The sequence below is a fragment of the Trachemys scripta genome, chromosome 1 (assembly GCF_013100865.1).
Source record: "Trachemys scripta elegans isolate TJP31775 chromosome 1, CAS_Tse_1.0, whole genome shotgun sequence".
Classification (NCBI taxonomy): domain Eukaryota; kingdom Metazoa; phylum Chordata; order Testudines; family Emydidae; genus Trachemys; species Trachemys scripta.
Genome location: NC_048298.1, coordinates 196638611 through 196654267, shown reverse-complemented (window position 1 = coordinate 196654267; position 15657 = coordinate 196638611). Strand labels below are relative to the sequence as shown.

Below are 15657 nucleotides of genomic sequence, written 5' to 3'. Positions count from 1 at the left end.
GCTAATCTGTAGCTTCTCTTGAAGCCTTTTTTCTTTACTTCATTTACATTTTATTTTGGCTGTTGCCTTTAAAAAAAAAAAAAAAAAAGAGGAGAAAAGGACTTTGCCATCCACCAGCCCCTGTGGGGGGGAAGGGAACCACCTTGTGACAAGGGTATGCCTGGCTCTCCAGGCTTCAAAAAGTCCTTTAATTGTAAGGAATCTATATCAGTGACCAATGGACAATCGCTGTGCGTTCTCTGCCTGCGAGAGAGAAACATTCCACAGAAGTGTGGCTTGTGTCAACAACTGAAGCCCAGATCCAGGAAAGAGAGAGAATTGAGGCTCTAACTCCTACTCATGGAGTCAGCCCTTCAGCGTCCAGAGTCCCAATGTCTGCAACTGTCTACTTTGAAGGGAGGTGAGCCCAGGCAGATGCCCATGAGCCACTCACGTAAGGCTTTTAAGAAAAGGTCTGTGAGTCCCCATATCGAGTCCTGACCAAGCCATAAGTGATCTCCAGCTCAGTCATTATCAGCAGTACCGACGGCACTGTAGCTGTCTAAATCTGGTACACAGGGCACGGGCAGTACCAAACGGACAGAGCAAGTCAGGCTGTCTAAAGAAAGACCCAATGGGAGCAGGCAAAGAAGCACTGGTACCACGGAGGCATGAGAAACATAGTTCCACCCTACAAAAGGCTCCATTGGTACAGACATCAAGATTGGTACTGCCGGTGATACGCCAGGCACAGATGGACACTGCTGTCAGGTCCACATCTTCGACTCAGTCGGTACAAGTCTCTCAGCACTGACACCATCCGCACAGATTTCCAATGCACAATGGATCTTTCAGTTTCTGAAGCACCAGATTCTCCTCTGCTCAGTACCGGGGCCCCGGTACCGAGTTCACCCAGAACCCTTGTTTCATCAATGACTTCCTGCCGCACACCACCCTTTTCGTTGTAGGAAACAGAAAGTGAGCAAGAGGACCTGGCTTCCCTTCACTCTTCTTACCTGCCATCAGGCATACTGCCCCTCAGACCCACAGCCTCCCTGGTTTTGGGCAGCCGTGGTACTAACCTCTGGGCCCTTTCCCATCAGTGTGGCTGTACTGGGATCCTTAGCAGGTCCAAAGGTAACAGGCCTCCATCTCTACTGTGGCATACCAGTAGCCAAGAAAGTACCCTCCTTCAGCTGCTGCTTCAAGGGCCTCTGAACCCCCTGAGCAGGCAAGGGAGGAACTGGAGGCCCAAGTTGAGGAGGAAATCACTTCTCAAGCCCACTTCTCGTTGTTGTCATCTGATGTGAGATGGTGATTCCCCCTCCGCCATCCAGGGCTGATAACTTTAAACTACTTCAAGACTTGGCACAGAGGGTGGCAGGAGCACTACAAATACCTCTGCAAGGGGTGACTGAGTCGCACCAGAAGCTGGTAGACATTTTATATTTTTTCTACCTCTTCCAGAGTGGCCCTCCCTATTAACGAGCCTCTATTGGACCCTGCCCAGATAATATGGCAGACTCCCACATCTGTCCCACCAACTTGCAAGTGGGCGGGCAAGAAATATTATGTGCCAGCGAAAGGCACAGGAATTTGTTTTCACACCCACCTCCTAATTCGATCATTGTGGATACGGTTATTTCTAAGGGACACCAACACCAGTTTAAGTCCACCCCTTATGACGGTAACTGGAAGCGGCTGGACCTTTTTTGCAGGAACTCCTCAGCCACCCTCCAGTTCCTAGTAGCGAACTGTCATGCCTTGTTGGCTAAATATGACTATCAAAATTATGCCAAGCTTAGTTTGATCTCTACTGCTATTGTTGTGAGACAGTTTTCGTGGCTTCATCTGTCTGGCTCCCCAAAGGAGGTCCAATTAATTGTGGAGGACCATCCTTTCAAAGGGACGAAGCTATTTGCAGAGATGACCCAGGCCTCCCTTCACACATTAAAAGATTCCAGGGCCACCCTTCGATCCCTCCGGATCTGTACTCCTGGATACAAAAGAAAATGTAGTCATCAGCCTCCATTCAAGCTCTGCTCATCACAATATTCATTTCAGTATTCACAGAGATCATATGAACCCGAAAGGAAGAAGCCCCAGGTTCCCTAGACGGAAGACGTCAGGATCTCAGCAAACTTCCTCTCAACCTTCCACCTTGAAAAGACAGTTTTGACAGGTTGGTTGAGGTGTTTATAGAACACTCTTCTCACCGCTGCATCACTCTGGAAAATCCCACCCATCCCTTCAGGGAACATCTCCCTCCATTCTGCAGCACCTGGGAATGGATAACCTCCGACCAATTGGTGCTGGAGATCATCTTGGATGTATACTCCATCCATTTCTTCTCCCTCCCCCCTTTCAAATACCCTTCACTGTCTCTGTTCAGTGAGCCAGTGCCCATACATCTAAGGGGTGGAGATTTCTATTCTCATTACTTCCTGATATTGAAGAAAAAAGGGGGTTGGAGACCCATACTGGACTTCTGAGCCCTCAACAAATTTAGCAAGGCTCAGAAGTTCAGGATGGTCACGTTATCAAAGATCATTCCAACGTTAGAAAAAGGAGATTGGTTCTTGGCCCTCAACCTCCAAGATGCTTACTGCCACATTTCAATCATAACTTACCTCCTATCGCAGAACAGGAGACAGACATTCCATCCTGTGGATTCTGTGGCTCAAAGCATGGCTCCTTCATGGTTCCAACGCATAGACATCTTGCTCAGAGGAGGCACGGGAGGAAAGGAGCTGCTCATTGTACCCATCTACAAAAATAGAAGAGATTTCTGATCTGATGCCAGTCCAAAGGTGTGACTCCAAATACAGGCACCTTACCAGTAATCCTGGACTACCTGTTGACTCTCAAGAAATCTGGACTCTATTAGTTTGCAAAAGGTCATCTAGTAGCAATTGCAACTTTCCACCAGCAGGTAGAAGGATACTCAATCTTCTCCCATCTGACTACAAAGAGGTTTCTCAAAGGCAAACCTCTTCCCACAACCCAGACTTCCCAATCCTCAATGGGATCTCAACCTAGTGCTAGAAGGATTGACTAGATTGCCATTGGAACCTATGGCCATTTGTTCATTGACTCACCTTTCCATGAAGACGGTGTTTCTGATCGCCATCAACTCTGCAAGAAGAATAGGGGAGATAACGGCTCTGATGGTGCATGCCCCTTTCACTGTGTTCTTCCCTGACAGTCACGCTCAGACCATATCCAGAGTTCACTCCCAAGGTGACTTCCGCATGAATCAGCTTATTCAGCTTCCAGCCTTTTATTCCAAACCTCATCAGGATAACAAGAAAGCCATCTTCCATACGCTTGACATGAGGAGAGCCTTGGCTTTCTATTTGGACAGACGAGTTTTCAGAATATCTGACTCTTCCTCTCCATTACAGATGAGCCAAAAGGTACAGCGATTTCAGCTCAAGGACTCTCTAAGTGGGTCTCAAGCTGTATTAAACTCTGTTACAGTTGTGTAATGTAACAACACATCTTCAGTACGCAGGTACTCTACGAGGTCAGTCTCCTCGTCCATCGCTTTATCCCTATATCAGAAAACTACAGAGTATCTAAGTGGGCATCTGCACACACCTTGGAAAAACATTATGCCATCCTGGAGGATTCAGCTCCAGATACCAAATTTGGTGCCCCACAGCTCTATCATCCATATCAAACTCAACTCCGAAGTCCCAGCCTCTAGTAGTGGGCACTGCTCAGGAGTCACTTACAGTGGAGTTCCCATAGGGATACTACTCGAATACAAAGTTACTCACCTTGTGCAGTAATGATGGTTCTACAAGATGTGTGTCTCTGGGTACTCCACGACCCATCATCCTCCCCTCTACTTTGGAGTTCTAGTAGTTTACTAGACTCAGTGGTAGAGAAGGAACTGAGGGGAGGGTTCGCCCATGCTAACTAGCCCCATGGCAGATGGGAAGCAGCGCATGTGCTGGCTGAACTGACGCTGCTACCAAAGTTCTCTGATCAGCTGCTCAGGGACACAGACACACGTACAGTGGAGCACTCATAGGGGGACACATTTCAAAGAACTATCATTACTGCATCAGGTGAGTAACTTCTTCATCTCCTGGACATAGGATCAATAGAAACTGTTCCCTTAGGACTGTGCTCCATTTTCTTCATTGCCCAGAAGCAAACAGGGTCAGCCATTCTAGATCTCAAGCAGATGAAGAAAACAAAATTCCAGATTTGGTGGTAACATCTGTCTCAAGGGGACTTCTGTGGACCTGGTAAAGGCATATCTCCATATTCCTATATGACCATGCACTGTAGTCTACTGAGATTTGCTTAGTCCTTGCCTTGAAGAGTTTGCGTTCTATCTTTTTGTTCTGTTTGTACAGTGCCTAGTACAATCGGGTCCTGATACATGATTATGGCCCATACATGCTACAGTTCTACAGATACATTAAGACTAATTTAGTTATCAGTTATTATTGTCTTTTAGCTGAAAGTTTGCGAATCTGCTAAATACCCTGAAGTTTTTGGGGGGCAGATTTCCATCAGTTTAATATCAAGCGATTCAGACTCTATTGAGGAAAGATGTTCTCTAATCTAGATGTCTACCAGAGATTAGCTCGTAGGGGCATCTCATTCTGTCTCCTCATTTATGTCATGTGAGGTACCAAAGCACCTGAACCATTATGATTGCTGTAGTGCTTATTTAAGACCTCAGTCCTGCAGCACTTACCCATGTATGTAATTTTAAGCACATGAGTCATTCCCTTAAACTCATTGGGACTATTCACAAGTGTTTCCAGGATTGGAACCTAAGTGTCAATCTGTCTCGCAATGTATATGTTCTGTTCCAGGGCTGGCTAACCTGTGGCTCCAGAGCCGCATGCGACTCTTCAGAAGTTAATATGTGGCTCCTTGCATAGGCACTAACTCCAGGGCTGGAGCTATAGGCACCAACTTTCCAATGTGCTGGGGGGAAAGGGGTGCTCATTGCTCAACCCCTGACTCTGCCACAGGCCCTGCTCCTACTTCACCCCTTCCCCCGAGGCCCTCGCTCCTTCCTGCCCCCTTCCCTGAACCTGCCATGCCCTGGCTCCTTCTCAGGTGCAGATTGGCCACCCCTGTTCTGTTCCAAGACAGTCTGGGGTTTCAGAACCTTTATTTATGTTTACTTGACTAATTTCCTTAACCAAAAGCATGGACAAATTTTAAAGAAGTCTTTTTTCCAGGCTAGCAATAGCTACTCACCTATTTCAGTTGGCACTTAAGGTACTTCATTCTGTCTTTTGCTGTTTATTTTACCTGTTGTCTGCTTTACTGAAGACCTTAAGGTGACCAAAAGCCTGCAGACATCTAATGCCACCTAAATTTTTTCTGTAGCTTTCTCTCAGGGATTTGTCTTACTCGTGTTCAGAATCTATTTAAAGGAGAACTGGAAAGACTCACTTAGATCTCTTTTGACTCTGTTCCACATAATGCCAGAATGCTTCAAGAGTTATTCTTTTGTCTGACTAGAACAATGGATGTCATCTTCTCAGTCCAAGAGATTTTGAAACCTAGCTCTTGGGTTTGATGATGTAATTGTGGAGCAAGATCCTTGAAGTTTAAGGCCAGAAGGGACCATTAGATGATCTAATCTGATTTCCTGTATATCACAGGCTGTTAAATTTCACCCAGATACCCTTGTATTGAGTCCAGTAACTTGTTTGACTAAAGCCTAATTGTGTTTGGCTAAAACATACCTTCCAAAAAGGCATTCAGTCTTGATTTGAAGTTACCAAGAGATGTCAGCACTTCCCTTGGTAGTTTATTCAATGGCTGATGACTATCTACCCTCACTGGTCAATTAAATTTAGAAATTAGGCACTGATTTTTATCTGGCTTCAGCTTCCAGACATTGTTTTGTTATACTTTTCTCCACTAGATTTAAGAGCCTGTTCAGTACTCAGTATTTTCTCCCTGTGAAGGAATTTATACACTAATCAAGTCAACCCTCGTTCTTTTTTAGATACACTGAAAAACAAAGGGCTCAAGTTGTTTAGCTTAAGGCATTTTCTCTAATTTTCAACATCCTTTTTAAAATGTGGACACCAGAATTGGCTGCAGATGATACCAAACTGGGAGGGATTGCAACTGCTTTGGAGGATAGGGTCAAAATTCAAAATGATCTGGACAAATTGGAGAACTGGTCTGAGGTAAACAGGATGAAGTTTAATAAAGACAAATGCAAAGTACTTCACTTAGGAAGGAACAATCAGTTTCATATATACAGAATGGGAAGAGACTGTCTAGGAAGGAGTACGGCAGAAAGGGATCTAGGGGTTATAGTGGACCACAAGCTAAATATGAGTCAACATGTGATGCTGTTGCAAAAAAAGCAAACATGATTCTGGGATGCATTAACAGGTGTGTTGTGAGCAAGACACGAGAAGTCATTCTTCCACTATACTCTGCGCTGGTTAGGCCTCAACTGGAGTATTGTGTCCAGTTCTGGGCACCGCATTTCAAGAAAGATGTGGAGAAATTGGAGAGGGTCCAGAGAAGAGCAACAAGAATGATTAAAGGTCTAGAGAACATGACCTATGAAAGAAGGCTGAAAGAATTGGGTTTGTTTAGTTTGGAAAAGAGAAGACTGAGAGGGGACATGATAGCAGTCTTCAGGTATCTAAAAGGGTGTCATAAGGAGGTGGGAGAAAACTTGTTCATCTTGTTCTCTAAGGATAGAACAAGAAGGAATGGGCTTAAACTGCAGCAAGGGAGGTTTAGGTTGGACATTAGGAAAAAGTTCCTAACTGTCAGGGTGGTTAAACACTGGAATAAATTGCCTAGGGAGGTTGTGGAATCTCCATCTCTGGAGATATTTAAGAGTAGGTTAGATAAATGTCTATCAGGGATGGTCTAGACAGTATTTGGTCCTGCCATGAGGGCAGGGGACTGGACTTGATGACCTCTCGAGGTTCCTTCAGTCCTAGAGTCTATGAATCTATGCAGTATATCAGTATTAGTCTCATCAATGTTGTATATGTTTCAAGTTGCTGCAAGTCACCAACTAGATATTACAGTGACTGGTAATGTATCAATAACTAAGAGACATTCTGGACACTCTTGTGCATTCTTTTTATGCCTCAAATTCAATTGCAAAATTAGATTAGTAGCCACCACAGTCACTCTTGGCTCCACAGATCAGGGTTTATTTCTAACGTGCTGGGTCTCTGCTTTTTCAGAATCTCCAGTCTTTAATCCTAGATGCTGGCCAAGTTTAAGGTGGTCGGTCAGAGCCACATCTGGATTGTGATGAGTCAACTTCTTTTTTTTAATTATTTTTTTGGTCATGGCCTGCCACAGCATAGCACTTTTTAGAAGTGCCGAGAGTGCTGCTTCAGCTTTGGGGCTTTTGTTTTCTTTCTTGTTCTGACCATGAGTCACAAGCAGAGTGAACAATGAAGTTATGATCAGAGGAGCACTCAGTAGAGTCTAGGAAACATTTCATAAAGCTGTAATCAATGCAAATATAAATGGTTTGCCATTACTGATTGGAGCTGTTCTTCGGGTGAAGAGTCTAGTTAATTGGTGTGTCAAGAAGTCTCATTGTTCAGTTTGTCTCAGTGTAGACAGACTGTTGTCCAGTGAGAAGGCATGAATACATCCACTGCGTTTATTTAGTAGTCTTACCTCACAATGTCTGGAGAATCCATTATGGATTTAAGTCCACTGCCTGTGGGTGGAAATCCTAGCTGCTGATGGCTAGTGAAAGTCAACATTGAGTTAGTAACAGGTTGGATTGATTTATTAATCCCTTAGTGTAGGGTACAGAGCTGACTTTATGAAATATGCTGAAGTGCCACTGCTGCTTAGGGAAGGCACTGCTTGATGCTGAAGTCATAGAAAAAAGCAGAAGACCGTGTTTTCCAGCAGTTTGAGCTCAGAATTGGGAGTCTGAAACTTGGGGGGGGGGGGTTTGTTTGTTTGTTTTTTGGAACTTGAGGCTTTGCCACCCACTCAGATTTTGAACAAGTCACTTTTCTCTTGCTTCAGTTCCCTCTCTTCAAAATATGGGTACCATTTACCTATAATTCTTGAGAGACACTGAGGATTGATAGTGTTTGTGAAGTGACTTGAAGATGTATAACATGATATATAAAGGCTAAACATTCATCCAACTATCACCCAGTCTTGCAACTCACCTTTATAGGAAAATGAAGCAAGAAGGTGGTGGATGGGAACTGTTTGAACCAATCTCTAGATGAAGACTAGTGCCCTAGAACATTCCAGGACTGCCCTGAATGATCTTGAGGCTTGCTCTTTTGTCATGATACAGAAAGAACCACAAACTCTGAGGACTTAAGATAGGCAGTTCTTTGCAATGAAGCAAGGTTTAGCCTTTCAGTACTATACAACAAAGGTCTATCTTCTGGATTGAATGACCAACTGTTTCCACCATCTGTTTAATTTTGTGTATTAGGCAAGGTGGGTGAGATAATATCTTTTACTGACCAACTTCTGTTGGTGAGAGAGGTAAGCTTTTGAGCTACACAGAGCTCTTTCTCAGGTAGATTTGAAAGCTTGTCTCTCTCACGTACCTGAGGAAGAGCTCAGTGTAGCTTTAAATCTTGTCTTTCACCAGCAGAAGTTGGTCTAATGAAAGCTATTACCTCGCCCACCTTGTCTCTTTAATATCCTGGGACCAACACGGTTACAACAATGAAAAATATCTAATTTTGTGTACGTACACACACACACAATTCATTAAAGGGGTGAGAAGCTTTGGGGTCCTTTTTAGCTTATCATTGAGCCTGCATGATCAGGTTGCATCACTGACAAACACCATGTTCCACCTCCAGTTTTCTAGGAAAATTCACCTCTTCCTTCCAGATAAGGATGTGGCCACAGTAATGCAGAGATTTGTTATCTCCAGGTTGAATTAGTCACTGTGTCAGAAGCTGACTATGTAAACAATTCAAAGGCTCCAATTTGCACAGAATGCAGTTGCCCTCTTCTCCATGAGATAGGTTGCCATAAGTACAGCACTCCTGTACTTTACTCTCTCCACTGGCTCCTGCTCCTTCTCATGCCAGTTCAGCACCTTGGTCCTGATTGGGAATGCCACTAAGGGATCATATCCCAGCTACATTAGAGACCATATCTCCCATTTCTGACCTGCCAAGACAGATACACCCTTGGACATTGCAAATCACAAAGCCTAGAAGGAAGCATATCAGAACTGGAGTTAAGCCATTAGTGGTTGAGGTGACCCAGCCAGTGAACAAACTTACACAGAAGATGGGTCTAATCAATAGTGTGACTACGTGTAGGGAATGCTGCAGATCCTTTGATAAACCTTTTCTGCCACAATCAAACCCTATCCCGCTCCTCCCCGCAAAAAATCCTCAGTAAAATTAGGGGGGGAGGGGAGGAAACCCACACTCAGATAGTGCTTCCCATAACCAGAGAAAGGGAGAAGAGCCAAAGACTTAATGAAGTTCACAAGGGTACCTCACTTATACCAGCTATGATCCTGTGATGTGCTCAGGTAGTATAGTGATGGGTACCAGTGCTAAATCTGGAGAGGTTTTTCAGTATGTTGGTATATGAACTTTTACTTAATATTAAAATTGTTCACTGTTAATTCCCTGGAGAAAAAATTAAGAGTTATGTCCTTTAATTCTTTACTTTATTGGAGGCTGTTTACTCTTGCTAAGGAACATCGATTATTTTTATTGCATTATCTATGATGATTAGTCACATTCTAAATATACAGGTCATTTATTTTAAATACATAACTGGATTTATTCTCCGATAGTTCAGGTCTATCTTAAGTTCTTAACTTCTGTAGAAGATCAAAATACATGCAAGCAGTTGTTTTTCCCTTAAGTCTGTTTATAGTAGAATATCGCTTGTCCATCCTCCTTTCTCACTAGTTATGAATGGGTTTTTCTTATAATTATACATTTTTGATGAAAAAAAAACTACTATAATTTGGGTACTTGTGTTTTTCCCAAAGTATGTACTGCATCTTAATAGGAAAGCAGTGAATATTTTTCTTTTGTCGAGTTCTGTGGAGCATTCTTATTTCTCTCACTTGGGACCCAGTAATTGAAGCTGTCATAGAATTTCATAGACGTGGTTTTTTTAACTATTCCACTTTAAAAGGGCTTCACCTTATACTAGTTCGCTGCATGAAAAATGACACCTAAATAGGCTGACAGTGTAATCAGGTATTGAGCTCCCATGTATGGATTTACTGAATGGAAACTGTTCAGGAACTGCCATTAATGTTAGAACTCTTTTGTTTTGCAGGCCTATGATAACTTAAGTTTGAGTGATCACTTGCTGAGAGCAGTACTAAACCTTCTTAGAAGGGAAGTATCTGAGCATGGGCGCCATTTGCAACAGTATTTCAATCTGTTTGTGATGTATGCCAACCTAGGTAAGTTGTTTATGAAATATGCTTAATGGTGTTGCTGTGAGGCACTCTGTTTTTACATATAGGAAACTAACCATGCTGACTCAAGTAATGAGATGACCAGGATCAATAAAAAATTGCAGGCCATATTGTAATTGTGGGGGTGTTAATACTTTTAAGAATATTAGGTACTTATGTAGCACTTCCAACTGAGTATTTCAAAACATTTCTGACAATGGGTGTATGAAACTTTACAACACTTTTGTGAAATAATGTCCCATTTTACAGTTGAGTAAAGTGAGACATAGAGAGGCTAAATGGTTTGCCCAAAGTCTCACTAGACTGTGCATGATCAGTGTGGTCTAGTAGCCAAAGATTGGGACAATAAACTTCTAATACCAGGTCAGCAGAAGACTTGCTAACCTTGAGTAAGTCAGTTAACCTCTGATTCCTCTATCCTAAAATGGTGATAGTAATATTGTTTTTACAAATAGCCCCCTGCCAAATTGCTCCAGGTGCTGAACATCATATCACAATTTTAAATTACATTAAAAACTTTAGTACATACCTTCGAGGGGTGGGGGGGAGAGAGGTTAATTAAAGTTTGTACAGTGTTTAGACAGTGTAAAGTCTTTATATAAAGACTAAGCATTGTGGTGAGTCTCACAATTTGTTACTCTAATCATGTTGCCGTGGTCTTATTATAATGAGATAAGCAATTATGCTCAGGCAAAAATCAGCTTAGCAAATCAGTTACTTTGAGGAGTTCTCTAATTTAGGGTGACCAGACAGGGTGTGTCCCACATTTCGACCGCCAGCAGATACTGACTCTGTTTCTTCTCCCCCCCCCCGCTCCCCATGTGTCCCAATTTTTTTTTCTTTCCCTCATCTGGTCACCCTACTCTAACTACATCGTGTAACCAATTCAGAGAGCCAAGCTTAAGAATTGGACTTAAACAAGCCTTGCAATCTTGGGAAACAGAAGATTATTTTCAAATCTAGATATTGATTTTTGGGGCAGTGTTTGCCTACAGTGGCTCTTTATTTTTACTGTACTGAATATGTGGTGGCTGTTTACTCATTAAATAATGTAAGTTAATCATTTTCTAATGACTGATGTTGATGCGGTGTGGTGCTATTCACTATCATTCTTGACCTGCTGCTTTCTGATTGGCTTAAGTGCTTACCTATTTTGTGCTTCAGTCAGTCAGCACAGTTTATCCTTTGGTGACATGTTTAGTTGTTTACTGTGATTTGATTAATTAAGCTTGTCCACAACTGGATACATCCTTTTTCATTTAAAATGTCATTTTTTTGTGGTTAGCAATCTGACTGATAGTTATATATGTTATCATGAAGCATAAAGTTACTGTAAGGCATGTTTTCGCTCCAATAATGATCTACAACTTAGATCACTTTGGATTCTGATTCTCTTCCAGTCTGATACAAGTGGGCTTTACCTTTCTTCCCGCAAAGTATTGGAGACAGTTGAGACTCATGATGCACAGTCAACCTGTGGAACTCATTGCCAGGGGATGTTGTGAAGGCCAAAAGTATTTAAAAAAAAAAAAAAAAAAAAAAAAAGTTTGTATAGGATATGTCCATCAGTGGCTATTAGCCAAGATAGGGATGTAATCCCATGCTCTGGGCGTCCCTGAGCCTATGACTGCCAGATGCTGGGACTGGACAATGGGAATGGATCACTTGATAATCACGCTATTTTATTCATTCCCTTTGAAGCATGTGGCATTGGCCTCTATTGGAAGACATGATACTGTGCTGGATGGACCATTGGTCTGACGCTGTATGGCCGTTCTTATGTTCTTAGCAACTGATCTCTAGTTATGTGAGCGCTAATGAGCACCATTATGGAAATGTTTTTGTTCACAATTCTGATGATATATGCAGTTTTCAGCTAAACCCTAATAAGAATCTAGTCCAATTTCTCCCCCCTGCCCCCATCTCCCTCCCAGAAGGAATGTATAACTGAGAGCATGAATAAGAACCAGCAATGGAAAAATGACTTTTTTTCAAATTTTTCAGAATTTTTTACCAAAAAATCAAACTATATAAGAACAGTAACAATTAAGCTTATAAAAACATATTGTTGTCAGTACTATCCATGAGGTGTAATTTTTTTGTCCCCTCTGAAGGTGTAGCAGAAAAGACACAACTTCTGAAACTAAGTGTACCTGCAACGTTCATGCTTGTGGCTCTGGATGAAGGCCCAGGCCCTCCAATCAAATATCAGTATGCTGAACTGGGAAAATTGTACACTGTAGTGTCACAGCTAATCCGTTGTTGCAATGTGTCATCACGTATGCAGTCTTCTATCAATGGTATAGTGAATTTTACAAGTTTTCTTTAATTGAAAACATTGGTTATAAGTTAGTAAATTATTAGTGTATGTGGTGTTTCACTTTTTATTAAATGTACTTACTGGAGCAATAGTCTTAGGGGGGTTGTTATATATTATATTTAGCAGTTTCTTACATTTTGCAATAAAGATTTTCCTGATTCTGCAGTGGCCAAATCCTATCTTGATATACATATCCCACTAAAACTACAAATCATTCTCCATTAAGTCTGTTTAGGCCTTTTAAAAGAACACAGTTAGGAGGGTGTAGAGGAACTATTAATATCAAACCTATTGCAATGAGATGTGTTAGTTTATAAAGACTGGGCTAAATTCTTCTCATTCAAATTAATGGAGTTGAACTGACATACCTGATGAAAATTTAACTAAAACTTACCTCTGCTGAGCCAGCGCCCCGGGAAAAGCCCAAGATCCTGCAGCCTGGGGCACTGGCCAGAAGGAGCCGAGCCCTGCATGTGCCAAAGCCTCGCACAGCGCTGGCAAAGGGAAGCCTCTGCACCCCTCAGTTAAGCTCTGGAGTGGCGGGAGGGAAGCGATTTCCATCCTGTTCCCACCCCAAACCTGCCCACTCCACTGCAGCCTCCTTGACAGGGGCTTAGCACCCTCTTCATTCCCTTCCTCCCCACGTCCTGGGTCCTCTCCCTAGGGAGTGTGCGGCTGCTCTGTCCCCTAGGCCCCCTCCCCTGCTGAGTCACCTCTCTGGCCAGGTTCCATGAAGCCCCTGCAGTCAGATTCCCCTGGGCCCTGGTGCACAATTCATCCTTGAGGCTTAACCCCTTCTTCGAGCGATTGCTCCTGTGTATTCCACAGGAGGTGTGCATGCTCGCCACGTGCACCAGTGCCGGAAGTTTTTCCTTTAGCAGTACTAGTAGGAGGGAAGCATCGCTGCTGTGACCCCTGGAATGGTGCCTCTGTATCGCGCTATAAGGGGAGCTGCGCACTCCCCACACCCTCAGTTTCTTCTTGCTACCAGTGAAGGTAGTCGGAACTTTGTGTTCCAGTCTTGCTGTAGCCCTTCTAGTAGTCTTAGTAGTACTCATCTTTTCCACAGCTGGATAACTTCTTTTTGCCCCATGCCCCAGGCTTCAAGTCATGCGACTCCTGTCGCAGTTCTGTGCCAAGAAGCAACCCGCACACTCAGTGTCTTCGCTGCTTGGGTGAGGCTCACGTAACCGATCACTGTAAGATCTGTAGGTCGTTCAAGCCTCGAACGAAACGTGAGAGAGAGATCTGGCTGCGGGCCCTGCTAATTGAATCTGCGTTGGCCCCGGCACCGGCACGCCAATCGGACTCAGCACCGAGTACTGCATCCTCGGTGCGGAGCGAGGCGCCCTCCACCAGTCGGCACCGCTCACCCGCTAAGAAGCAAGGGAAGACTCAGCAGCACCGACAAAAGGACAGAGGTGAGGCCGGACCCGAGTTGGGCAGCCCACAATCCCCCTCGGGACCCAGACCTCCGACTCTCGCTGAGCGGAGTAGCCCAGTCCTGTCCGCGCATGCCTCTCCCATGGTGAGAATGCCGTCGATGCCAGAGGCTGCACAGGCCGCACATGACAGCCTCTCCCTCCCAGTGCCGGGTGCGCCACCCGAGACAGGCCCCCAGTCCCAAGGGAAGCCGCCGTTGGGAGCACACCAGCCCTCCCCGGCAAGACACAGCCCACGCTCTGAGGACCATGCACCCTGTTCGACGTCCTCACACAGCTCGCGTCAGCCCTCCACTCCAATCAGACTGGTTGACTTGCCCGCGCGGGAGTTTCGAAGGTCCTCCACTCTGCATCGGGAGCACAGGCATCGAGACAAGCGGCGTCGACGCTCCTCTTCGGATAGGAGCTATAGGAGCAGATCCCAGCGCCATTGTTATGGACACTCGGGCTCGAGTGCCTGCTCCGTCAGACACCATAGATGGAGCTCTCCTCAGCCATTACCGGCACCGAAGCATCGTAGCTACGATTGCCGGGACGACTATGAGAGCAGCACTTCGGTTGAGTACCGCTCCTCATCGTTGTCGAAGTCCAGATCTCTAGGCCGGCACCGGCACGACCGTAGAGCCTCCCGTCGTTCCTACGGCACTGTGCGGTCAACGGTGACCTTGGCACCCAGCCACCTGTCCCCAAGCTGCACCGGGCTCCAAGAACAGCCTGCACCGCTCGGCGCCCAAGCCAGTCAGTGGCAAGGGGCACTGTGGCCACAATTGCCTGCCCAGGCGAGACTGCTCGGTCGCCGGGGTGTCCCAGACCCATTCGGTGTCTCCCCCTCAACAGAGTCTGAAGTCGACAGGCACCAAACCGGCGGCACTGGGCCCGGACTCGGTCTTGGGAGTCGAACCAGCAGCACCTCCCGACGACTTGGTAGCCGGACCGGCTCCCTCACCGGCACTGGAGGAGACCATAGCGGCACCTCCGTCCGTTATACAGGAGGACTTTAAAGCTCACCAGGAGCTCCTCAAAAGGGTAGCCTCGAATCTCCAACTCCAGGCTGAGGAGATGGAGGAGCCATCGGACACTCTTTTCAATGTGCTGTCCTCCTTGGCACCGGGCCATGTGGCCCTACCCCTTCACCAAGGTGTGGCCAACATAAAGTACTTTTGTTCCGGCTAAGGGACATGAGTACCTGTACTCCCACCCGGCACCTAATTCCCTGGTGGTGGAGTCAGTCAACCATCGGGAACGCCACAGCCAGCCTGCACCCACCCCCAAAGACAAAGTCGCCAAGAGACTTGATTCTTTTGGCAGGAAAACTTATTCTTCTGCGAGCTTTCCGCTTCGGGTGGCCAATCACCAAGCCCTGTTGAGCCGCTATGATTTTAACTTGTGGGGGTCTCTACCGAAGTTCAAGCCTCTTCTCCCAGAGCAAAACAAGAAAGAGTTCAAGGCTCTGGTTGAGGAAGGGGCAGCAACGGCGAAAGCAGCCCTCC

The 15657-nt window shown here is 45.0% G+C and overlaps 1 protein-coding gene across 4 annotated transcripts in view; it reads left to right on the top strand.

Annotated features, from left to right (window-relative positions):
- The window catches only part of USP9X (ubiquitin specific peptidase 9 X-linked), a 222625-nt gene that overhangs the window by 188133 nt on the left and 18835 nt on the right, over positions 1–15657 (top strand). For all 4 annotated transcript variants that reach the window (XM_034754300.1, XM_034754291.1, XM_034754275.1 and 1 more), the window contains 2 exons: positions 10261–10390; positions 12520–12705. In XM_034754300.1, the coding sequence (XP_034610191.1) occupies positions 10261–10390; positions 12520–12705 (316 nt within the window). The remainder of the gene's footprint in view (positions 1–10260; positions 10391–12519; positions 12706–15657) is intronic.